The sequence below is a fragment of the Pavona decussata genome, unplaced genomic scaffold (assembly GCF_977016875.1).
Source record: "Pavona decussata unplaced genomic scaffold, jaPavDecu1.1 SCAFFOLD_38, whole genome shotgun sequence".
In the NCBI taxonomy this organism is placed as follows: domain Eukaryota; kingdom Metazoa; phylum Cnidaria; class Anthozoa; order Scleractinia; family Agariciidae; genus Pavona; species Pavona decussata.
Window position 1 is genome coordinate 470,728 of NW_028145460.1, and position 27,332 is coordinate 498,059.

At 39.0% G+C, this 27,332-nt stretch overlaps 1 protein-coding gene across 1 annotated transcript; it reads left to right on the plus strand.

The window, feature by feature from the left end:
* The first annotated feature begins 2,975 nt into the window (after positions 1-2,975).
* LOC146483430 (lactadherin-like) lies at positions 2,976-23,493 on the plus strand. The gene is made up of 15 exons (XM_085105678.1): positions 2,976-3,055; positions 3,368-3,542; positions 3,883-4,078; positions 7,836-8,059; positions 8,486-8,596; positions 9,457-9,616; positions 14,366-14,556; positions 15,122-15,232; positions 15,919-16,066; positions 16,893-16,986; positions 17,253-17,305; positions 17,924-18,193; positions 18,523-18,597; positions 19,448-19,555; positions 22,326-23,493. Coding segments are annotated over exons 3-14 (1,506 nt in total). The 5' UTR covers positions 2,976-3,055; positions 3,368-3,542; positions 3,883-4,077; the 3' UTR covers positions 19,516-19,555; positions 22,326-23,493.
* The last annotated feature ends 3,839 nt before the right edge of the window (positions 23,494-27,332 follow it).

Here is a 27,332-nt window from a genome sequence, read left to right on the forward strand (position 1 = left end):
GCTCGTTATCACTGAATATGGCCTGGCGGTGGTTTTAAAATAAATATTTTTAGGCCATTAATTTACATGTATTGGGAGTATTTTTTATTTTTTTTTTTTTTTGCACTTGCAGATGTTTCAACCTCTTGTGAAAGCGAGTTTTATTCTCCCAATGGGTTCTTAAAATTGCGCGAAGTTGAAATTTCGGGCATTTTTATCGAAAGGATTGATAATACTCCATAGGCAAAAGAAGTGTTCCCAGTTTAACTTTATAGTTATGTGAAATGCAAATTCGTTTTAAAGTCAAAACATCTAAATACATCTGCTGTGTATAATAAATTTCGGAGATTAAATCACGTACTAGTTGACACTATTTCATAATTTTAATTTTTCCATCCCCTGAAAACGAAACAACAGAAGAAAAGGTCGAGCTATCACTGAGACATTTTGGAGATTGGTCAATCTTCAACAGGTTATAAATCAATCGATTTTTATTTCAGTTCTTGTAGTCAAATACAATTAAACTTGTGGCCATTAGTTACTTTGCCCATGGCAACTTGAATGGTAGCCCTTAATTGATAAGTATGCCCGATTCATCTTAACAGGCGCGTCTAGAGTAAAAAACAGTTTAATCAGTAAACAATACTTAAGGGGGGACGTAACCTAAACGCCATATTTAATGGAAATATCTCGTTCACGTTTCAAGCAATCTAAAAACTCTATGTCCATCCCGCGAATCTATGTTGTAGGGTGTTTTGTGAATGTTTGGGTATACTTGGGAGGAGATAGTTTTTCTAGAAGGATTGGTAAAATTAAGAGAAATAATAAATATTAAAGATTTTGTGAAGTTTTCAAATAAGAATTTGTAGTTAATAATTAATAGATGGACACCAAGTTAGTCCACTATCAGCCTAGGGTGCTCTTGCGTGGATATCAACTGTCTGTTGGTTTTCCAAAAATCATTTTCTTTCTTCTATCCCTTCTTAAAACCTCTTCAAATTTCATTCAAATTAAGGTTAAGTCCCACCTTAACATTTTTCTTTCGATGTTCACATTTTTTGGTGATTTTAAATGCTTGCATCTTCTGAAAAAAGGCATACCAATACATTTGCATTTGCAACAATTGCGCTTGCTGTAAAGGTAAGGGTAAAAGTTTTAGTATTGTGGGTCATGGTTTCAGAAATTAAGTGTAAGATTACGAACCTATGCAATTAGAAAAAAGTTACTTGTACCTACACCTGTGTTCCGCAATAGCTTTGAACACGAAAATTTAAGGGAGAATGAGTTCAAATCGTGACATATACCATATATGAAAAGGAACAACATTTGTTATTTGATTTCTTTCTCCCGGTGTTCTGGAATTGTTTTGTAACTATTGTAAGGTATTTTTGAAAGGTACAGGTCGTGTGGTAACATTTTTTACCTTTTGAATATTTATGTTTTTGCTTTTCTGCAGTTTTTTTATGTTTTCTAAGTATTTACCACGCTAGTTGAATGACTTGTAAAAAATCCACAGTCTCAAGCAAAGCATCTAAAGTCCTTGGCGTTGTGCGGCGAAACTTATCAAACTGTCCCAGATCGGTAAGGTAAACGGCGTATAAGACCTTACTCCGACCAACCCTCGAATATGGAAGTGCCGAATCAGATCCGTACCACGAGAAGGGCATCGAAAAGCTGTAGAGAGTTCATAGAAAGGCAGCACGATTCTGAGCTGGCAACTACAACCCATATGCAAGCGTGACTGAAATGCTGCAGGAACTTAATTCGGGGAAACCCTAACCACTAGAAGTAAAACCGCCAGACTATCTTTTATGTATAAAGGTCTATAAACTCTCCCACAAATTGACCGATTTTTCAGTAGCTACCCACCACTCTTTTAAGTTTATAGTACCCAGGGCAAAGAAAGATGTTTTCAAGTTTTCCTTCTTCCCGCGAACAATCAGCGAATGGAACTCCCTCCCCAAAGACATTGTAAATTTAACGTCCGTAGATAGTTTTAGATCTTTGTGGCTTGATAGCTTTTAATACTCTGCCGTATTAGTTTTATTCAGTTCTCGTTATTGCACGCTTTTAAACTCTTGGATTTTTAACATTATTATTGCTATTATTATTTATATTTTATCAGTTGGTGTGATATCTCGCGATTTTACCAACTTAATTGATTGTAGATGCAGAAATGGCCTCCTTGTTTTGAGTACATGAAACAATAACTTTCTTGCGTTCCCTCTATTCTCTTAGGGAATGAAACTTCTAGTTTCATCTGAAAGTTTACGATGGCACTACTTTTACTACTATTAATTTGGAGACAAGGGATGGTAGGTGCAAACCATAATGCAAGCTTTAGTACTGGTGGTGTAATGGCTATCACCCCCGTCTAGTGTGCTGGGGGACGTTGGTTAAAATCTAACTCAGAGCGAATTTTCTTTCAAAAAAACATTCAGAAAAAATATGATTCCATAATTTGGGTTGTTAGCTAGTAGCTCTCTCATATGCAATATTTATCAATTAAAAATAACCTGTTTCCTTCACTGGATCTTGCCCTGTAACCCACTTAAATTAGTAGCCTTTGGGTTGTGCATCATTGACGTGATCCTCAGACGAATTGCAAATGTGGAGGCTTTCACTAACGTGTCACCTTGAAAGAGAATTTCCCCGAGAGACCCCATCCTTAAAGCACACAATGACCCCTTTGATTACTGCGTTACCAGCATGGTTGTCTTGGTGGCGTAGTGATTATCACATTCGTCTGGTATGAAGGAGGACGTGGCCTTAAATCCCACTCTTTCAAACAATTATTCAGTAGAAATATGATTCGTTGTGGTATATAGGGTTAGTGGTTCTCTCAAATACAGTATTTATATATGTATATTAGGAACGAGGAATACGGGGAATAAAACCATGTCTACTTATAAGTGAACCTACAGCAAAGATCCTTCGTCAACATGAAAGTTTATCTTTGACTTTACCACCACTTTTAGGCTGTTTCCCAAGAGAATTGTGTTGCTAGGAGCGGAGGGAAACCTAAACTTGACGTGACCTTGTCGTTGGCCAATCTCTCTGGACCCATTCTGCAAAGGTGGGTGTCGTTTTTTCAAAGTCTGATTGCAAAATAAGATTATAATGCGCCTTATTCTCAACATGAAAGCTCTCTTCAGGAGACCATTCAAAGGATAGCAATTATTACGTGTAACCAATGCAACTTTGGGTTTTTAACATTATTAAGGATATTTTACATATATCAGTTGGTCTGTAACATCTCATAACATGCCAGGACATAAATGGTTTATCTACCAAACGATTTATTACTCTCTTTTCTTGCTTTTCTTTGCATTTTTTTTTAAAATCTTATAACAAGGAGCTAGTTTTTGACGGTTTAATTTTTCGACAGTGGCTTAGTCACCAATCACCTTACCATTGCTCACAAACCAAGTTCCCGAGGGGCAGCCGCTAACATTGTTGTGAGTTGGTCCTTTCCTGCAACGCTCAAATTCAACTCTGCTCAAGCAATAAATGGACCACAATACACTGGCTTGGTTGACCACGAATCGGCCTTAATTGTAAAGGTAAAATCACACTTAACTGCAAGTCTAGTTCATTCTGAACTGCCGGCAAACGGTTAAACTGGACTATTAACCTAACGTAGAAATACCAAAGTATCTTTCGTCGCTTTCGAAGGCCTTTCAAGTTCTGTGTATTGGAAGGATAATTTGGATCCGATTTTCTCACTGAAATTGATAACCTAACAACATAACTGACTTTTTCGTTAATGTGGGATTTACCCATGGCAAGAAACCTCTTTTCTTTGGATCATAATTAAAAAAAAAAGTTTAATAAAGTGTCATCCCAATGATGGATGCAGCTGATAATGGTCCTTTTGCATTCATCAACATTTATCGATTTCAGTTTGTGCAACTGGCTCCCTGTGAAAATATTTTCCTCGCTGTCAAGTTCCATGTTGATCAGCAGAAGATAACCTCATCTGGGAAGACTGCAGAAACGTCGATCTTTGTAACAGTAGAGTACACTTGGGAAGATGAAAGTCCTGATGCAGCGCCACAAACTGAACAAGCATACTCGTCTTTTGCTTACTACGCACCAAGTTAGTACCTTTTACTTTAATGTAATTAAAAAAGCAAACAAACAAAAGACCACAAGTACAATAAAACAAAGTTTACTTTGTGGAGATGTGGATAAAGGCAAACCAACCAAATCTGGCTACCAAGCAACCAAAAAACCAAGAAGCAAAGTTAGACAAGTAGTATTGAAAAGTTTTCGGTTGAATTATCATTAAAAGATATCTTCAGTTCTTCAAAAACAAAACGGCATGACATGTTTTGACGGTAAATCTGTCATCGTCAGTATGACGGTTATGAAACAAGTGTTGAATTTCATAGCGCGCAAGTCACATTGCGAACGTTACTTGACGTTACAGAATATTACGTTGCGTGTATTCAAAGTAACAATGGAGCTAGAATGCACGTTCACCTAAATAAAATGACTGTTAGTCAAGGTGCCTACAAGGAAAGCCTCAATTACAACCCGGCAAAATTTGTAAGCAACTTCTTCAATCTCACATTCCATCTGAGCACGTTGCTTCGGATATCGCTTCACATTTGTTCGTGATATTAACAGGTTTACCATGAAGGGGAATTATATGGTGTCGTTTGATGTGGAGAGGCTATTTACCAACATTCCTTTGGATGAACGTATTGACCTGGCGGACAATTACATCAACAAAGGAAATCCAGGCTTCAAACTCAGCGCCTCTGACCTGAAAAGACTTTTCTCTTTTGCGACCACCGAAACCCATTTCTTGTTTAAGGGCACATTTTACGATCAGATTGATGGTGTAGCCATGGGCTCCCCCTTAGTCGCCGTTCTTGCCAATATTTTCATGGGACACCATGAGAAGCTGTGGCTGGAACAATACAAGGATTCTGTAGCATTATTCTACCGTCGTTATGTATAGGACACATTTTGCCTTGTCAGGATACTGACCTTATCTTTAATTTCATTAACAGTCAACACCCAAATATTTATTTCACAATGGAGAAGGAAATTAACCATGATCTACCCCACTCGATGGGCTATTAGACAATAAAGCCCCAAACTTCCCTGTCGCCACCACTTATCGTAAAAGACCTTCACGGGTGTGCTTACCAATTTTTCTCTGTTTTACACCCCTTTGCTACAAAATAGGGCTGATCAAAACCCTCACCCGACAAGACGTTTAAGATCAATAACATCTGGTTGGGTTTTCACAATGATATTCAGAAATTAATTGAAATCTTTCGTAAGAATCTATATCATGAACATGTCTTAAGTAGGTTAATCCATCGTTACATATCCAAAGCAGGAGAAGGGGAAGGCAAGATCCCCTACATTGGCCGTTATCACACAGAATAGAGTGCGTAAACTCATCAGTCGATTCTGTGAACCTATTGATATCAACCTTATTTTTTCTACGTTCAAATTTAAGCACTTGTTCTACGGGAAAGATCCTCTCCCTGAGACGCTCCGTACGCGCATCGTGTATAAATTTTCTTGTGCAAGTTGTAATGCTTGTTACGTTGGTGAAACCAGCAGACATTTTCTACGCGCGTCCACGAGCACTTATACCCAGACAGCTCGTCTTACATCTCCAAACATTTGCAGAATTCAACAGATTGTTTCAAATTTTAGATTCTGCAGCTACTAAATTTCAAGTTAAGCTTAAAGAATCTATGTACATAAAATGGGAAATGCCCGACCTCAATCAGCAGGTCAAACACATTAATTTGACACTTTCCTTGTGAGCACCTTGACTTACAGTCATTTTGGTCAGGTGCACGTGCATTCTAGGTCCGTTGTATCTTTGAATCCATGTACCGTAATATTCTGTAACGTAATGTAACGTATGCATTGTGACTTGCGCGCTATAAAATTCAACACTTGTTTTCGTAATACTGACGATGACGGCTGTACCGTCGAAACATGTTTGGAAAATTAAAAAAAGTCGTTTTGTTTTTAACGATTTCAACATTGTTGCTGCTGTCTGGACCATATCGTCAATTCTTTAAAGTCTATACAGTGCCTTAATTAACAAATAAAGAAGCCTCGACTGTGCTCTGTTCTGTTGTAAAGCACGCAGGAAGCGGCTAGAGCACGAAAGAAGTGTAGGGGGAAACACGAGACGTAGTCGAGTGTTTCTCCCTACTTCTTGAGTGCTCTAGCCGCTTCCTAAGTGCTTTACAACAGAACAGAGCACAGCCGAGGCTTCTTTATTTGTTTTATGATAAAGAATTCTTTTATTTCCCCCCGCATTCACCCTCATTTTCAAAACCAACTTCATTTTCCGAACGAACAGATCTGGCGTCAGCGTGCATCTGTACTCTGATAAAGCACGCTAAAATAAGCCAATCACAATCCTTGTTAGAATGTTTCAAATGATTTGATTGGTTGAACAACACGAAAGCTGTCAGACATGTTAAAACAAGGCATCAAAGTTTGCAAACTTTGCTCAGTTCGAATGTAACGCCACCTAGCGTCAGCGCTTCTTCAGTTGTCCCTTTCAAAAATCAGGATGGAAAAGTAAAATGTTCATTGAAATCAGGTGGATTTGTGGCTCGTGAAAATCTGGACGTCATCAACATGGCAATTCGAAAACAAACTGCTTTAAAGCTTGCGGCCGGTAATAAACCAACTGCTGCGCTGTGTTTTGTGAATGAACAACAGTCGAATTCACGGGAGCAAGAGGAGTGCTCGAACTGTTGACACCGTTAGGAAAAGGGCTGCTGTGACTGCTGTGGCTTCCCACTCAATGCTCCAGAGAGGATATCTGAACAAGCTGTAAGTTGTTCACTCGAAGGGCGAGCGTTGTAATTTCTGAGGCTTGCTTCACTGCGGTGAGCGGAGGTGGCTATGATGCGGCGTGATAGAACTTGCACCAAAAATGTAAGGATCTTGTAAGCTTATATATTTGTGTATTCGTTAGCTAATTAAATTTTCAGTTCTCTCAATTTTTTGTTTGATCTTTTTGTACGAGAATATAGCCAACGAGCGTTTACGGGACCTTTTAACACTTGTTTAAGCTTGTGACATTTTTACATCTTTCGTTCTAAAACTTGAGCTGTCCATTTTATGCTATCTTTGGTGTTTATCGTCTCTGCCTTCGATGTAATTTCGACCATTTCGTCGGTTGACATGTTTGCAAATCTCGGTTTGTTGATATTTCTACTTGGCTCTGTGTTTTAGTCGCTAACTTCTTCGGAAACTTCACTTTCAATCACCGTGTTATTTGTACTGTTTTTTTTTTTACCTTGTGTGCGCACAGGATGGTCTATGTCCAGCTCGTTTACGTTTTCTAGGTTACAAAAGACGTCTGGATCGAAAAATTATAATAATAATAAATAAATAAAACCGAGAGAGAAGTCCAGGAATTTCACAAACGGGTTGATGGCGTGACACCGTTGCTCCGTGCATCTGTACTCTGATAAAGCACGCTGTTTCAACCAATCAGCGCCCGCGTTATATCGAAATTTTATTATAAAAAGAGCTACGTGGTTAGCGGGAGACATTATCACTTTCATTGTATCATGTTTCATTATTACATGTTTGATGTCAGGGCTTACCTTAAAGACAAAGTAACTGGTACCAACTGCCTGTGACTGAAGCAGTAATAACTTAAGATGAATCTCTTATCAAATAGGGCATATACTCGGGGATATCCTCTCCCAATCTAAAACTTTCCTCTCTTTTTCGGTATCAAGTGTAAACTTAAGTTTCTAAGCCACCAAAATGAAGAAATATTGAGTTCCAAGGTTTGTTCCGCTGCATAAATTACCAGAGTATCGAAACAGCTCATTCTGTTTGTCTAGTGTGCTCCAGTTTTCGTCCGCTGGGGATGAGAGACGGTCGGATCAAGGAAAGTCAGCTATCTTCTTCGTCTCACATGAAGACCCAACTGAACAGAGTAGGAAATGCTCCTTACTATTCCAGACCTGGCTCTGTGGGTGTGTTCATGGTGGAAGAAGGATTTCTTCAGTTTGACCGCAATCACTTCCTGCAAATCGACTTCCGCTCCAGGGTTAAAGTTGAAGCGGTAAGTTAGTGAGCAAATCAGGACCGTTCCGAAGACTGAAATGACAATAAGTTAACGAACACACAAACGAGGAAAAACGAATGGAAAGACCTATCTCCGTTAGCGACAGCCTATACCTTTCGAAGGGACACTAAAAATGCGTACACTGCGATAATAACTCGCTTCAGATGTTGCATAAAAAAATCAATTCTTCTATGAAGGTAATGCATAGAAGTCATTACTCAGATATATAACGCTATTGTTTACATCTATTAGATAAACATTATAATTTTAAAAAAACTCAGTGATAATTTTAGCGAACATCACCTGATTTGCATTTAGCACTTTTGCAACCTTTTTTTGCTAAATAGCGTCAGCCTTTTTTTCGTGGTCACCTGTAGACTGCTAACTTAGTAAATGTTTAAGAAAAAGTCTTCCTTCTTCCAGCTGTCCATCAAGGGATCACGTGACGGTCGTGTTAGTTCGTTCCAAGTGTCCTTTAGCAATGATGAGATAATCTGGAAGGTTTTAAAAGAAAAAAGAACTGGGAAGGCAAAGGTAATTATGAATTAAGGTCTAGCGTAGATCGCCATTTAAATGAACACCATGACCTTTAATGTCCATCTAAGGAAACTGCACTGTGTAGTGGAAGCTTTGTTATGTTTCTAAGTATGGTCAGTAGATTCCTCCTCTCTTCCTCTCCATTTTTCTTTTGCTTTTATGCTGTGTACTCAGAAACTGCAGAAATAGAGTAAACTAATAAAACAACAGAAAAACGACAAAATGGTATAAAAATGAAAATGAGCGGTAACAATGGCCCTCAAAATGCGGTTACCATGGAAACTTCAATTGGGCTCCTGGGCAGGAGCATAGACCGACATGACAAGGAACCATCTGCTTTCAAGGCAATTTCCCTCGGCAGATAAATATCGGTCCACATTAGTTCTTGATAGGTTACAAAGGCTATAATGAGAGTCTGAGTTTTAGGGAACTTCAATCTTACAATACCCAAGGCTGTGAAAACGCAGTGACACGAATATATACCAGTCGTACACACTAGGTAATGGGTTTCTGGTCTCAACAGGCTGTATAGGACTAAACGAGGATAAATTATATGTGTGACTCATAAACACTTTTCTATATTTATTGCCAACAGCCATTTGAACATTTTTATACATTCTAGGCCACAGTGGTAAGATCGAAAACAAACACAGAGTTCTCAACTTTACAAGCCCCTTTTGCCAAAAAAATTCAACACCTAAACAAGTCAAATATCCTGTGGCAGTTTTCCCGACGACATCAAACTTTCCTGGAAAAATAAATTGCTATCCCTCATAATATTCAGTCGAGGCCTTGTGAAATTGACGCTGCTTTCATATAAAATTTATACAAGTAATTCTCTTTTTTTCCTTTATTAGGAATTTCCAGCTAACGACAAGTCTACCGCCGAAAAAGTAGTAATTTTCCAGCCACCAATCGTCAGTCAGTTTTTACGAATCAATCCGCGCTCGTGGATCACTAACGTGTCAATAATGGCGGTCGAGTTTTTTGGATGTTACCTTATGGACAAAAGAAATGGTAGGAAGTAACTGTATGTTGTTTGCACAAAAGTAAAACTTTATCTTGTTCCATCTTCTTAGCAAGTAACAGCAATCTCAGACCATCATAAAAGGGCACTGTTACCGAGATGTCTGTGCTTTTTGATCAACACTGTCGAAAAATTTAACAAGATCCTTTTCTGCTAACGCTAAATGTCTTCCATAGAACGCCGAGAGGAAAGATTAAGTGATTTCTTGTAGGAAAATCAAACTATAATCAGGTTTTTAGCGATTCATTCAAACATACACACGAAGGAACAAATACATGGTATTTTATAAAATATTTGAGATAGTACGCGCGCTCTCATTGGTCGATAGGTGTGTTTATATGACAGCATGTAAACATGGTTGTGACGTCATGCTTTCTGTGTCTCCCGGCACAATTTGAAAACATTTCAAAGCTTTCGCAAGACTTGCAAAGTAATTTCAAGTACAACTGTTAAGGAAATGCTGAAAAAGTTCCCAAAATTTTGATCGGGGTTTGCCTATCTCCTCCCCCCTGAACCCGAGAGAAAAAAAGCGAAAGAAAGAAGAACCACAGCGCTTTGCCTGCCTCGCTAGACGACCTCGTCGAGGGAGCTCAAGTGAAGACGACAAAATATGCAACAAATACGTAGTAAACATTTTTCAAGGTAATTTTTGTATCTGAGTACCACAATAAAATTCCCTAAAAGACATTCTTTATTCAAAAAATGTACACGAAAACGAACACAAAACTGTAAGCTGCAGACTATAAATGTTTCAAATCAAACTTTGTACGGCCGGTTGCCGTGTTTTGGCTGTCAAATTTGTTTAAAATGTATTTTCTCTGGGACTTTCTCAGCGTAATAATCTACTGTTACGATTACTATTACCAGCAACAGCTTCACAGTCTGGATCCGCTGCTTGTGCTATGATTCATAAACAGCAAAACTTCACAAGGCACGATGAGCGACTCGACTTGTCGGCCATCTCAGGCTGCCACATTGGCAAAGTTCACCCTGAGTTCACGTAACTTTCAAGAGCGACCATGCACAGTAACATTCATTTTCAGCTTAAATAAACTCCTCATCTTGAAGTTCTTTCCTTACAGAATCGTATATTTCGAACATTTCTTCTAGTTTTCACCGAATTTTTGGTATTTTTCTGTAAGATTTACGAGAATTCAAAGCTGAAATCGCCATCATCCACACGGGGCTTGCTGACGCTTGCCACAAATTTCAACTTGATTTTGGCTTTTATAACGCAAATTTTTATTTTTTTTTGTCAGATGCGCGTTTTCATTGGCTAGTAGCAAAAATGATTGTCCAGAGCGTGTACTGAGAACATCTATTTCAATCAAGAAATAAATAAACAAAATTTCCCTTCATTTGTCGGACTATTTTTCTTAGAAATATTTTATAAAAGCAATCGAGGACTTTTTTCCCGTGTTTACATAGCCTCATCTAAACACTCGGGGAGTTGGGAGAATTCTCGAAAGTTATGCAAACCCTCGCCTGCGTCTCGGGTTTGCATAACTGTCTCGAATTCTTCCAACCACCCTCGTGTTTAGATGAGGCTATGTAAACACGGAAAAAGTCCTCTATTGCTTAAATAATTGTGACAAATGCTGTTTAAAATAGAAATGTTTAAGAATGCAGTAAACTGTTCAATTTACAGGCTAATTAAAGGGTTATACCCAATCGCCGTAACGTTTTGGTTTTCTTTTTCTCTTCTATAACGGCTCTGTGCATTCTATGGAGAGTGTTCACCAAAAGGAGTCCTTTGGTCCCACTCCGTCTCACTGTACTTCGTGGGCCAAAGCTGGTGTAGCTAGCTGACCGGACTCGAGGAGGTGTTTCTACATCTGCATCACTTCTCATATCGGCCACAGCTCCACTGCTCTCCACATAAGATTCTGCTTCGTGGTTCAGTGTCGTAGGTGGACTTCTGCCACAGACAGGAGTAAGAGACTCCATTATGGTGCTGCTAACAGGATCGCCTTTACAGTTGATACGGAGCCACCAAGAACAACAGGCTCAAGTCACCAGCATTCACCACTTGAGATAAAACAGGTGTAACAGTTTGACTCCCTCTCCCTCGAAATTCAGACAGGTCCCGTTATTGCTTGAGACGTTCTGAGTGAATAAGCTCCGCCTTTTTTCTTTGGCTTCTTTGTATGCAGTATGTGACATCGAACAGCACAGACACAAATAGGTAAGGCCCCTCCCCCATGGTCAGTTCAGCTTGATCTCCTCCCTTTCCTCCATCGAGTGATGTCTAGCCAGACGCTGTCTCCAACTGACAGTTCCACCTAACCGTCCGTCTGCGGAGATTCTGGTCTTCTCAATGTCCAAGAGTTTACAAACTTCTTTCATAACTTTGGACTCGAAATTAGTTCTTGATCGCTATGTATTTCTCGAGGAACTAAAAAACGACACACAAACTCGTGACAGCTTCTTGATTTGGAATGGCATAGCTTTTAGTGCACTTTGTAAAATAGTCCTTGACGACAAGAAGTATGTCCGTGTACAAGTACGGTCATAGGTAAACCCATCTTCCCTCCTCAATCTTAAAGAGCTTGCGTCTTTAATTTCTTACTAGACTTTATATCACCTTCAGACTTGGATCTGCAACTTGCTGGTCATGGAGGTACTCTCGAGTCCAAGTCGATTGCGATCGAATCGTCTGGTACATGGAGTTAAGTGATCGGCTGAGAAATTTTCAGTACTAAGTAAAGACAGTTCTGGCTGTCCTTCAGTAATTTCTGTATGCTGCAGCAGAAATTCACCACTCACCAGGTGAAACATCACTTTGAAAAGAAACACTTACCATTTCCACAATCTTCCTTTACAAAGTCTTCGTGACATTCCGTCATCATTTTGATACCGCTGGCTCTCTCGATACTCGATCTCATACCTAAACTAACTCATTAACTCTGTGCACCTTGCTAGCTGTCCCTTGGCCTCTTTAACTTTAAGTACTGAGTGAAGAGGCACGTGTTTATTCCTAATGCAAATTTTCCGGCCTGGTAAAGAGTGACGAAAATGCTTCACAAATTCCACAATAGTAAGCAGCTCTTTTCGTGTGACACAAGAGTTTCTCTCAGCCTTGTTTAAGCAACAGGATGTCCCACTCCATTTTTTGACTTACTTAAGATTGCTCCAATACGATAATTGGTAGCATTTGTGTAGAGTATGAACTCTGCCGTAAAATCTGGATAAGACAAGAGAAAGTCGTTCAATGTGTCAAATGAAGGCTGGCACTCGGGTGTCCAGGCAAAGTCCTGGTCAGTTCAGTCTTTGCTACTCAGGTAAAATTAGCAACAACAAAAAATTGGCCCATGAAGAGCACACAGGGAATTGTTAATGCATAGCAGTGGGTAGGCTTCTTAGTTTTGACAGGTACTGCCCAGTATTTGCATGTTTTGTTGGTGGGGTGCTGCGAAGTTACTGCCTAATGGGTCTTGCGTTGGCTATGTCTATGTGGTCTAGCTGTTTCCAAAATTTTCTACCGAGATCTTGCTCCGACAACGAGGATATACATTGTTTTGTCAGTGTAACAGCTCAGCGACTGCTTGGCTTTTCCTCTTCAGTCAACTGTTCTGCGCGTCGATTCCACAGCTCTCTGAGTGGACCTGTCAGTGTCTCCCCATGGTTCTCTTCCCCTCGCTGGGTCTTATCAACTTCACATTCGGAGCAATGTGGGTCTGCCCAGGGGAACTCTGCAACACTGGTTCCTGGTTTGGCCACAACTACAACAGTTTTGAGCACCGATACGTTTTATCACAAGCGTTTAGGATTCGTACGAGCACAACGCTTCTCTCTCCTGCAGAAACTAAAGTTCTTTCAATAAACAAAACTTGGTCTTCAAGACAAGCGCCAAAGAGATCCAACATTCGCATTCCATGATTAGCAGCTTCATACTGACGATGAACGAAATGAACTGGTATCAGAGCCTTGCTAAAAAATGCCTTCTTCTCCTCACTCCAGCGTTAACGATCGTACAGCGCTTAAAAAGCATTAAGTTTTCCTTGAACGGTTGTTCGTCATCGACGTCTTCTGGAAGTGTGACCGGTTTTCTGACTTTTCACTAACCTGTAAAATCTGAAGAATGTGGCAGGCTTGAAGAACTGTCTTCGCTACGGAAGGGATTTAAATATCGTCCACGAGGCTGTGCTCCTGCTGTTTCTGTTACTGTGGGTGAAATGGCTGATGATGTGGTAATCTATGCTGCTGTCAGCCCTGGTGTTTTCACGAGGCTTAAATCGCCAATGTTGTATCTTTAAAATGGATTTGCAGACTTAACCGGCTTAATATGTAGTACCTCCACGAGTGTGTTTTCTCCGTTCTCTAAATCTAACCTTAGAGTTTTTTTCTGCCCTTTTAGAAGTTCACAGACCACCGTTGGCACCAATGTGAAGAATCCATATCTCGGGTCACGAGGCACTGAAGCTCAAACAGATTCAAAAACACAACAAGCCGACATGTTTAATCACACAAACTACACATTGCAAAAACTCCGTGGAAGGCGGGGTCGGACGTTGCAATTGATTCCTAACAAGGGTAGATACAAGTCCGCTACAATACCATTGACCCCTTAACATATAGATGAATTCATGAATATGTCGAAGATGTTCAAAAAATGGATTATAAAAGTTTTGACGGGTTCTGTTTTTCGGGCGATGAACCTCTAAAATATATTGTGGAATGTAAATTAGTTCTTTGTATTCGTTTTATTTTAGTTAATTACACTAATTTACGCTTTATAGTACCACGTCCCCTGGGTATGGAATCTGGCGCCATCATAGATTCTCAGATAACTGCTTCCAGTGAAACAGCAGGCGGGACACGGGATCATTCCCGTCTTAACTCGGGACCAGAAAAAGCGTGGTGTGTTAATGAGACGGATTCTATCAGGACATTGACGATTGACCTACAGAGAGAGTATTCAATCACTAAGGTAAAAGGTTTAGCATATGTATCTTTTACATGTCTTCCGAACAGTGTCTAAGTATCATGTACAAGTCAAGTCGACACAGTTTTGAACCACCGAAAAGTAAATTGCAGACAATTAGCTATTATGTCAATTATAATGTTAAGGTATTCGATAAATACTATAAATCCCGGTCTTTGAAAGATTCCCAAACAGCAGTTCTTCACAGTCAAACAAGAAAATGAGTAACGGGTAAACAGACCAGGTCCTTAAAATCGATTACTACCTCACGTGTTTCATCGTTGCTTTTATAGAAAGTTCAATTTATTTTAAGCGGTTGAGTGTTTCGGCGTATTTTACTGAAATTGAGAACTATAACACTTGTATTTCCGTCAGGTTTAAATATTTGTATCGTTTCCACTTACACGTCTTTTTTTTTTTTTTTTTTTTTTTTTTCAATCTATCAAAACCTAGCTCTCTGTCAGCTGTACGATGTCTCTCGCAGGCTATCTGCTCTGAGTTTTGCTTAAAATCAGAATGTTGCCATTTACTGTAAAGTGTACTAACATAACAGTTATTTTTACTTCAACAGGTTTCAATCCAGGGGAAAGTGTGCCAGCCTGGCAAAGAATGCGAGATGCCTCCTGAATTCGTCTACCTTGCATTTGATGGGGTTAACTATGAAGAAAATGGAAAGAGGAAGGTATATTGAAAAGACAAAAAATTAACATTTGGGATATTACAACAGCGTGTCTGCTGCTCAACAATAGGGCTCTCTAAATTCTGAGCTACACTCCTAGCCTATTTACAGACCATTTTTCTCGTTGTATTGCTAACTAGATGGCAGAAATGTGCAGTCGCCCTTTGCTACCACCAGTCAAGGTCGTTTTACTTCTATTACCTATGATTATACGGATTATACTAGGAGGCTGTTCATTAGTCTCAAAATTGGTTGAGTTTGACAATGAAAAAAACCTGAATCACTAAGATAACAGTTTTGTTTTAGCTCCAGCTCTCCTAACAAACCTGGCCACTCACCTGAAAACAACAATGCTAATTAAAATAAACGATGATGACCAAATGAATCGTTCCGTGGTGTTTTGAGTGCATATGCTGTGTGATCAGAGAATACTGTTATGAAAGTAACTACTTGGGCTGAGAACGTGGTAACTATGAGGAATAATTCCATAGAAAATTGACGGACACAACAAAAAAAAGATTGGAGATCAATATCGAATCGAGGGGCTTTAGAGCAGAAGTGCCCGGGGTATGGTAAATAGTGATTACCGGAGAAGAGTTTTCTCAGTGCGTTCACAACATGCAACGCAAAACATTCAACACAACTGTTCATTATTGTTTCTGTTGTTGTTGGTTTTTTTGTTTTTGTAGCGTTTCCAAGGAAACCCAGTGGACCACGTAATTACACATACCCTTGTTGTTCCTCAAAAAGCCTCCAGAGTTACTTTTGACCTCAGCGGTACTCAAGGCGAGAGATGTATGCGAGTAGAGCTTTTTGGGAAACCCGTCGAAGAAACAGGTAATTGTTTTGGAACATCCATACTACGTGTGAACAGAATTTGCTAGCTGTTGCAGTAAGGTTGCCATTAAAATCATTTGAGGAAGAGATTGGCCGTTGGAATAAGAAAACCTGGCCTCTGTAGCGGGGTGGTTGTTATAGACAGATATTCAATGCTTAGATGTTTAACAAATTCTGATATGGACAATATATCTCAGCCTTATTAGCATTAATTAGCATAAATGACAAAACTAGCTTCAAATAAATGCGCACTATCAATTAAAATGCTTAGTAAAGTTAGTGCTCTCCGAAACTTTGAGAATGATATGTTACATAGCTTATTCAAGAAAAGAAAATTCAAAGTATCAAGATTGTACAAAGTATGTATGACGGGTTGGCAACTCTTGCCATCCAGACATACATTCTTTGTAAATTTCAGAATTGTACAAAGCTAATTATTAAATTAAGAATATTTAACAAATCTTACTGATATTAATTCGCCTTGTTTAGCATGCTTGTTTGACATGCTCTCTTATTCTGTGGTATCCATTTGTTCGTTGTATATGGTTTGATACGTGCTAATTGGACAAACTGTAAACAATGACGTCAGCAAAGACTCTCCTATACCACATGAATACATCCGTGATCCTGAAGACACTAGATGTTTCTATTGCCGTCAAAACCAGCCACCAGTATTTTATCAAATCAGTGTCAAAGATTGACTTTGAATGTATTGCATTTAATGCCAGTTATCGAAGAATAAAGTAGATACGAGAGAGCTGAGATTTCGTCTGAGTTTAATCCTCGTAACGTAATTTAAACCTCAATTCATTTTTTTTTTTTTCAGAAAGTGTGGCAGTCGTGAAGCGTGGGTTTTTGTGTGTAAATGACGGCAGCCAAACAATTGTTTTTCTGTGCTTTGGCGAATATGACGAGGAGGGGTAAGGAGACTTAGGAAAACGTTTTCACAGGTCCTTACCAACCTACTGAACAAAAACCACAATGTTTCGTCGCTTCTAATGCCGCTTAAAGAAGATAATTCACGCCTAAGATTGTTATAGTTGTTCATTAAACTCACAAAGTCAGCTTTTTTAGAAAATCTAAATCATTTAATGTGCATGGATCATTCTCTTCTTTTGGTAGTGACAAAAATATAACAGTTGCTAATAAAGTGTAGGTGTAATGGCTGGGGTGTTTATCTCATCAGGTTTCCAAGGAGCACGTGTTTTCGGTCAGTTAATCATGGTGTGTCCAGCACAGGTAGGAATGTCAGTAAGAGACCGAGAAGACAGTTTTCAACATAGGATTCAGAGGATAACGATCCAAAAAAAATTGTTTGTCAACTGCTTTTTGGTCAAAGACGACAAAAATGTCATACACTAACTTGATATTTCCTATTTGGAAACAATAAAGAAAATTCAACCTCTGGTTTAAATTTATGATAATTTTTTCGTTTCACGTTCGCTGACTGCGAAAGAAGATTCAACGTCTAAGAACAATCCCGGACACTGTTACAAGATTTTCACCACTCGCCAACGTCTTCTAACTATTCAAAATAAAATGATTTATAATTAGCCGTCTTAAGTTTCCCAGCTTGGGAAAACGAACGTGAAGTGTTTCACGTTGAAGAAATATCTTGACGATTGCTAACGAAAATGATGACCCTCACGGCATATGACTCTCATTAATTGCTTTTCAAGCACAGGTTACATTTTTCTCTCCGTCCCTCTATGCGGATAGCTTCGGCAGACACTATCTTTACAAATGGCCCCTATTTTTCCATTTCGTTAGTTTAGGCTTCTCGATTTAATGTAATGTAAATAAATGTGTTACATCTTCTAGTACCACCGTATTAATAGAAAACGTTATTTTTTATAGGTCTTGATCCTCGTTTGTTAACAATTCTGGCATTCGATTCTCAGAGAAAACGTCTTTACGGTGTAAGCAAACGTGGTAGGCAGTACATGGAAAGCACAGGTATTTCTGGACTTAATTGGCACGTGATACTTCAATCGACGTGGGCAAAACTCAGACAGACGCCCGGAATTAAATTTGTCCAGGAAGTTCCTTTTGTACCTGAAACTCGCTTTACCAGGAACCCAGCTCCAGAAATCCAAGATACTGACAACGATGGAAATTTTTGGGGAGGTAAGCCACGGATATTGCAGTCTCTCTCCCGGCCTCAGTTTTAAATCTGGAAATGAGATTAAAGGTCAAGAAGAGGATTTCAAGGACTGATATTTGAAAAATGCGATTTTGCACAGAAGTGGTGGCTGTTAACTCTGTGGACAATTAACGCACAGTATTCAGCTACATCAATTTAACTCTGTGATTTTCCCAGGTTTGTTTCGTGAAAGAAAGACGGAATACATCTTAACCACTTACCTATATAAGCATGAAAACATCTCCATGATTTACTGGAGGGTATTCCAGGTTATCTTTCAAAGAATTGCAATTGTTTTTTTTTTTCTTCGTAGGATCATCCCTTGGTCTTCACATTTTTCCTTCATCTGGCAACAAATGGCTTTTGGTTGGCACGTGGCGAAATCACGGTAAATAAAACTTTGGACACTTAAAACCAAAAGTAATAAAATAAAAACTTAAATAAAAAATTTAAATGATAGTTAAAGTAAGATCGCACAATAAATTGTATCCGAATAACGCATGGGTGACGTCAAAATGTGGTAAAATCAAAGAAGTAAGCAACGAGCTGTGGGAAAGTAGTCCGACTGATGTCCTCACCATGTTTTGACATCCTTTTCCTTTTCCTTGAAAATGTAAATTAATTCTGAAAAAACTTGTTTGTTGAATTAATAAAGTTTGTGTTGCAGTGTATCCCCTACGCGTTTTCAGAGTCCACACACGCGACCAGATAAAACCTATTTGTTTTTGTGATTATTTGCGTGAAAATTGACGGGAAATATTTGACTTTTATTATGTCAAGAAAAGCGCCCATTTGCAAATACACCGGTAGCAACGGTTATGATTGGCTAACAATCTGTCAACGTAATTTATTCAAAGTTCAACGAGGGAAGACAAATATAACTGTGCGACTCGTCACGTCACACGTGCGTCTGTACCTTAATCCCAATGTCCCTGAGACCAATCAAAACGAGTCTTACACAGCCAGTTGCATAATAGTGCATACAAAAACTCAATTGATCACGGCATAAACTATTCCCACAAATGTCGAGTTTGTTAAGACACCTTTTAGAATAATTCTCCAACTACGCAAAATCTAGTACAAACTGGTCAAGAGGACTGAGAGTAGTGTGGGTATGGCGTCCTAGTGCCCCTAGACTCTCCCTCTTGACTATCTTCTGTCGTTTGTGTGAAGGTTTTGATAGGTGGTAGCTCAGGGAGGAATTTCTACGTAGTAAAATTTTTGTAAAATGTTTTTAGACATAGATGAGTGTGCCAGCAGCCCTTGTTTAAACGGAGGAACGTGCATTAACCATATTACAGGATAAGACTGCAGCTGTGCCAAAGGATTTCATGGGCGGCATTGCGGTCAGTATCACATTTAGCATCAGTAAAACACCACCAGCGGCCTTGTTCAGGTCTTAAGGGGGCATTTTCGTCAACAAAAATTGAAACCATCTTCTATTCTTCTAGCCATCTTCAACAACAAAAGCAAATACAAAATAAATACAAAACGCACAGTTATATAACTTTATGCTCATGGATGAATTCAGTTTTTCCTAAATATACACAAACTTTCGAATGAGCAAGGAAGAAAACTGTTTGAATGACCCTTGAGAAGCACATCCTCTGTAACAGATTAGACTCTAAACCTTTACCAGAAACCTGATATACGGGTGAAAAGGCAATTTTATGAGCGTTATTTCATCAAATTGCAGCTAAACTTCCTAAATCGTTTTCAATGGCATGATTACTAAACGGTATGTATATGCGGCGCAAAAACTTACGGATTTTGATCCGCTTTAGTCTTTACATTTTACCGATTTTGGTATTTGTATGGGAGGGTCGTGGGCTCAAATCCCATCTGGAGCTCGGATTTTTTTTTCCGAGTTTTCATTTGATGCCAAAAAATTATGATGTATTTCTAACAAAGACTCACTTTGGTGGTTAAAATAAACCACCATATTTATCTCTACTTTATAAGGGGATATGACACGAAATCTTTTATTAGCTTATTAGGAAGAGCTTTCAAAATGATGAAGAATGGCATTTATTTTATTGCGATAGCATTCTTGGTTGCCGAGTTATTCAAGATTTAGGCTTATGCAAATTAGACAACTTGTGACGTCACAAGACTGACACAAAATGAAGGGAAATCCCTTTCTTAGCTTCCTATAGCGAGCCCAGTGAAAAGCAGAATTGGTTTTCACAGCTTTACGATGGTGAAAATCACGATCCTTCATCACCTCGCTGATTTTATCATTCAACCACGGGAGCGGAACACCTCGTATTCTTCGCCTTTTCACAGGCGTATGCAGGTCAGCTATTTCAGAGAACAACTGATTCCAAATAAACACAGCGTCGTCGATGTCTTCCTCGTTTTCAATGATGTGCCATGGGACGTTATTCAAGTCCGCTAGGAAGGTGTTCGCATCAAAGTTTTTATAAGAGCGGTATTCAATTGTCTTCGGTGGTGCCTTAATTACACCTGCTTTTAAAACACAATAGACGAGGTAGTGATCACTCAGAGAAACAGGAACAACACCGGAGTCAGTGATGCGGTGATCGTTGTTCACTAAAATCACGTCAAGCAAAGTTTGACAGGTTTCCGTCACTCGGGTGGCCTCAGTAATGAGTTGCGTAAGATCGTGTGAAGTTGCAAATTTTTTAAGCTCTTGTTTTTCTTTCTTTCTTGAATATGGCAGCATATTTGCATTAAGGTCACCAAGAAGCACGAAATCACATTTATCCAGGTTAACTTTCGTCATAGATATCTCCAAGCTTGAAATAAAGTTCGCAAAGTCAAAACCGGGAGTTCTATATGCACAACAAATCAATACTGGGTGACATTTAGTGCGCGATAGCTCAATCCATAGACATTCATTTGCGGCTGAGTAAAGATCATTCCTAACACGAAACGACAAGCCTTCCTTTACATAGATTGCTACTCCACCAAATCTTTCTTTGGCTTCAGACCTATCCAGGCGAATGCAATTGTATCCTGGAATAATAACATGAGAATCTTCATAGCAGTCATCCAGCCAAGTCTCACTGAGTGTCAGAATATCGATCGTTCCGTTATCCAAACCCCCCGGGCGCAGCGAGTCTGATCTGTTCCTAAGGCTTCGAATATTTAGATGAGCAATCCTCAATCCTCGTGAACTCCTAACATCCTCCAAACTCCTATATCCAGGGTTGAGTTCAACATCTCCGGCGAGCGCTATTAGAGCCAAGGCTAGAGAGCCATGAAGTAGAAGCTTGCACGTAATAAAGCCTTTCTGGAAAGCTCCGATTGCTTGGTGTTTTGCTGGACGCCGTGCCAGAGAGTGAAAAGATTGAATTTCAATCCTGCAAGCTTCTTGAGAAGCAAAATATAGGTTGCTACAATTGCTTAGTGGCTTCATTGATGTTTTGTTTTGTTTTATGCCATTCAAGATAAGAAATAGGCAGAGCAGAAGGCCAAAATTAACGGACATCGTGGTAACGCGTTCAGCCATGTTGGATGCACGTGACCAGCATAGTGGTCAAACGTGTGACGGGTGCCCAATCACACCTTTTTTTTTATAGGAAGCTGCCGTGAATTGTAAGTTAATGCTTTAAGAAAATGGTTTCAGATTTACTTTCAGCCCAAAGATTATTTCGTTACCTCTAACTTTACCGTTCGGTAAGAGTCTACTTACTATTATTGAAAATTCGTCTCGTGACATGCACCCAGAGAGCTGTTAAGTGGCCTTTGTGCGTCTTTTATCATTTCTTTTTTTTTTTTGCCTTTTTAATTGTAATTAACTTATTTGTTTGACGGCGGTAACAGGGTAAGGTGAGTGTAGATTCTAAAGAATCATTTATTCATACATGGATGCAATGTTCACCTCCTGCAGCGCCTCGGAAGTGGCCGGAAGTTGCTAAGTCGTGTGCAAGCTCAGTCGTTTTACAGCAGTGAACTTGGGATGGATATCTTTCATTGCAGTCCCTTGCTGGTTACAAGCCTGTGTCAGGCTTACTTACAGTTATTACCCCAGTCGTTCATGAAGGTGGAATTCCTGTTGAAGTAAGCCATTTTAGACCAGCACTCAGTAATGTCATGAACAAACTTTCTGAGCTTTATTTTTGTTTTCTTTTTCATGTTGCGTCGGACCAGGTTGTCCACCAGGCTGGATCAAGCATGAAACGTCGTGTTTCTTCATTGATGGTAACCACATTTCCACCTGGTTTGTAGCTCGATCTACGTGCCAGAATCTCGGTGCAGACCTCCCAGTAATCAGATCACGCAAGGACAATGACTTCATAAGAAGCGTGGCCTTGGCCGTAAAGCCGTGGAAGTCTGTTTGGCTAGGGTTATATCGAAGCGATGTCGACCAGAAGTGGTACTGGGTTGATGATACTCCACTAGCGGGAGGGTTTACTTGGTGGAACCCTGGAGAACCAAGCGCCAGTTACGATCGATGTGGCAACATGTTTGAAGTAGGAAAATGGAATGACGCTGGTTGCGAAAAAAAACAATTCCGGTTTATTTGCCAGTTAAGTTCCAAATAAAGCTGGCATTTCCATTTATCACTATCACAATTAGAGGAAAAGCTTGAGAATGCTGTTCCAATTTTTGAGTCTGTGGATGAAACTTTAAAGTGTGACCATTCAACTATTTACGGCACTGTACGAAGTGGATCTTGCGTTTGAGTCTGTGCCCGGCGGTTAACTGAGGCCTTATGTGTGCAATTGAAATAAACATTGTCGATCAGTGCTTTCCTTTGGTGTTGTTTATTATGCTGTGTAAGATAAGTCTGAAATCTGAATCAGTGTTTGTGAAAACAGCTTGGTAGTTCAAATGAGATTTATGTAGCGCTCTTTTTTAAGGCAATTATCATTACATGTAAATTATACGTTGTATTTGCTTCCAGAAATCAACTGATACGATGCAATCCTGAGGTGTGACAATTTGGGAAAATGGAGTGATCTTCCATGTGGTCACTAGCTATGTTGCGATAAACGCTGTGTAGTATATTCTTGAGGTTCTGCTTATTATACTGTACAAGTAAGATGAAAGTCTAGCCTAGCAATGATTTCAGTATGAGAATGAATGCTACTGTGCTGTACTTTATTAAGGTTTTTCTTACCTCTTTTTGAAGCCTTGAAGCATTTAAAGTCCACAGCCTTGGGCGACATTTACTTCTAGTTGCATCGAGTTCTCATTGTTTGATTGTGTTGTTTGCGGTTATTGTGATTAGTTGGAATTATCACATCGGTTAAAAATTGAAACTAACTCAATGAAAAACCGCTCATTAAGCTAGTAATTTCTTTACTAGAGCAAGATTTTATCCCATTTTGCATAGTTTTAATTGCATAAAATTGAAGGTGAAACAATTTCAGCTTCTTGGCTTATTCATTTGTATTATATTAAAATAAAAACTATAAAACTGACGCAGAATCTTTATAACCTGTCGAGAACAGTGTAACCGGTCGTGTTATCTTATCAGTAGTCCAAGACAAAGGTATGGTATCCGAACATTGAAAAGTGAACAATTCCCAGAGCATTTAAAATTGACACTAAACTGAGTAATACGAATGGCCCTTACAGCAGAAGATGAACAGAGCTATCCCCAGGTACAATCGAACCTCCTTACAAAGTAAGCAGTATGCAAGGAACCGCAAACGAAAATGCTGCAAGTATACGCAGGATCCGTAAAAGATCTAACCAGCCAAAAATATATAAATGACTCAAATTTCTGCAAGGCTGATCGGACTGCGTAAGGACACCGATGAGATCGACCAAAGTTTAACTCGCTTAAGCTAGACACCGGCCACCTTGCCCCCCCCCCCCCCCCCTCCCCCGACCAAATTGATAAAAACTGGTTCGCTATTACAGCACTAAATTGTCGATGTGTTTAAGTCAGAAGACTAAAACAAGCCTGTAGTCCGAAGTTCTGTGAAGAATGATCGAAACATTACGCATTTGTTAAAAAAGAGCCTCTAGCGGTTAGAATTTCTCCCACTGTTGTTGGGCTTCACCTGAATTTTCCCCAGTATCTGGTATAGTGCATGGCTAGCACTTCCCGACGCTGGTAGAGTCAGAAATAAATTAGCCAGAATGGCACAGTTCTTAGTTCATGCCTTAATCGCATTTAAATCTGACTACTGCAACAGTCTACTATACCGGCTGCCTCCTGTCGAAGTTCTTTTAAAAATCTGCGGTGCATCCACAACGCTGCTGCCAGGTGATAACTGTACAGAAAATTGAGGTCTCAGTCTGTAAACAGTCGAACCCCATGCAGACTATATATATATCTATTTTTGTAACTAGCTTAGAACAAATGCCACTCAACCGTGCCTGCAACTACCTGCACCATACAAACGACTTATTGACAACAACAACGAAACAGACAAACAATAGACATTTTACTAACAATAGACCCACGGACTTTTTGACTAACAAAAGACGGATCGAAACGCGCCAATCACTTTTTTCAGTCTTCACAGCCAATAACATCACGGCTTACTGACAAACGACCAATAACATCTGGACTTCGTTGACCAATCAGGTTAACAACCAGAGACGTATATACCACCTACTGACGTTTCACAATTCACTTGACTCTAAAGATGACTTCCGCTCAGGTTGTCGAAACCGGTCAGTCAAAGTCACCACAAACAGTCCTTCTCAGGACTACACTCACCCGGATGATCATAATTTACGTACTTATATCTATTTTCAGAGCTTAAATTTTTTTTTTTATGAAGACAATCTGTACAAAGACAGGGGCTAGCCTGGCCATATAGAAACTCCAAACATTAAAGGGGACCGGATAAACCCTATCTAGACCGAGGAGGGATGGCTGAGGATGATTGTGGCGGCGACTTTGAACCTGAATAACTTTTTCTTTTAATATTTGAGACTTTTTCAGAAATTTATCTGGAAAAATTTGATGTGGTAGTTTAGTGTTAATTTCCTTTGATGTTACCATGGCAAGCAAGTTTTGACAGGCAGTTTTGTTTTCAGCAATCACAATCAGCCCCGTCTAGATCGGGGTTAAGGCATTTTTCAGTGTCTTTCACAAGCATTCAATATCGGGAATGCCGTCTCAGAATGAAAATCACGTAAAGGCGAAATTCCTCAAGGCAATAAATTGGGTGTGTTCACCATTATGACTAATAATCTCCTTCGCTCCTGGAATTTATGTATCAAATTCGTGGACGACACAACCGCGCTAGGGATCCGTCCTAGGAATAGCATAAGTTTACTTAATTATGTTGCTAGTGATTTTAAACATGTATACTTATTCTGCAGACCACAGGATGAAATTTAACCCAGTTAAATGTAGGCTAATGAGTGACAATAAATTTCATGTACAGCCAAAAATTTATACTTAACCCAATTGTGGTGGGCTGGCAACAATACTATTGGAACAGTACCTAGCCATAAATTACTTGGTGTAATTATTAGCTCAGATTTGAATTAGGACCATCATGTAGAATATATAGTGAAGAAAGCAAACAAAGACTCTACTCACTTAGGGTGTTAAAGTGCAGTGGAGATCCAAGGAGATCAATTATTATAGTTAATGTATACTTAATTGTTCTTGAATATAAGGTGCCTGTCTGGCAAAATATCCAGGAAGTTCTGACCTGATAGAATTTAGCGTACAGAAAAAGACCTTGCTCAGTATATTTCCCGCGGTTAGTTGTTCCGAGGTCATGCCAATTGCTCAAATCAGTACCACTCTAGATGAAAGGAGGACCTCTGCGATGCCAATGCAGTGCTCTACCAACTCATTAAGCTAGTAATTTATTTACTAGAGCACGGTTTTAGCCCATTTTGCATAGTTTTAATTGCATAAAATTGAAGCGTGAAACAATTTCAGCTTTTTGGCTGGCATTTGTACAAGCATGAATATGAGTTTTACTTTCGTTTCTCGCAATTAAATGTAGTTAGAATTTCGTCCATTTCTATCGGTTGCCTTGCTCGTATCGATTTCATCTTCATAACATTGACAATCACAAATTTTACTTGTATTTCTACCGAGACTTAAATAAATTAAGGAGTAACTTTAAGTACACAGTCAATATTATTTTCGGAAGTTTGCATGTTTGCAAGTTTGCACGGGACATATGACTTAAACCAGAAAAAAAAGAAAAGAAAAGAGTACTTCGAACTATCAAGGGTTTATAAATGTGAATGTTATTCTTAGTTCATGCAAAAATATTTAAAACTGCTGGAGTTTTGGTTATTGCTATTGGTTACCTCGTTCGTGGAGAGTTTTGATGATAGCTAACAATATTATAAGTGTGTCAGTTGTGTACAGTTCATCCCCTTCTCATTTCAGTAAAATATACTCATATTTCAACAAAAAAGTAGAATAGGCGACTAAAATAATGCACACTATGTTTAATGTTTGCATCTACAAAAAAGACTGAACAAAGCAGTGTGAGATATTTTCTTTGACATTACGTTGCAGGTATCCTTACATTAAAAATACCCACCAGAACGTAGATTGAACCTCCTTTGAACTATAATTCATATTGAACAATTGTTCTTCAGAGCTAGAGAAATAAAACAGGCTGTAGCAACCCCCTATTTTTTTCCCAAGCATTTATAGTCAAACACTTTACAATATAATAATAAGAAATCAACGGGGAGTCGATGTTCAATGGAAAGTTTGTGAAAAGCATATTTGATGAGTCCAGCAGTAAACCGCGAAGACAAAACATCGTCATAAATGTCGTAATATTTGAAGGTCCTTCTTAGAGGAATTTTCAGGTTATTTTGTGATAAATGATAAGAAATAAAAAGTTATTCTTGTTAAAAAAATGTAAATTAAATGTACAAAAAAAAACCCAACGTTTCTGCTAAAACTACGTTGTATATAAATTACGAAAAATGCAAATGTTTAGCTAATTAAGCCTTGTCGTTAGAGCTCACCTTGGCATGGTAAAAGTTTATAACCTGTTTTACAGTTTAGCTTCTGTTGGTGAATGATGTATAATTAAAAGCTAATTGTTTTGGCAAACAAACAGCTCTTTCTTGTCCCTCTGAAATATTCTTTACAAACTTGCACCTTAAGGATGACTGCAATAGCCATAAGTTTCTTTTACAAAACACAGAATTTTAAGTTGAATAGTTTTTGCCTTTTCAATATTTATAAGCGGGCAGTAT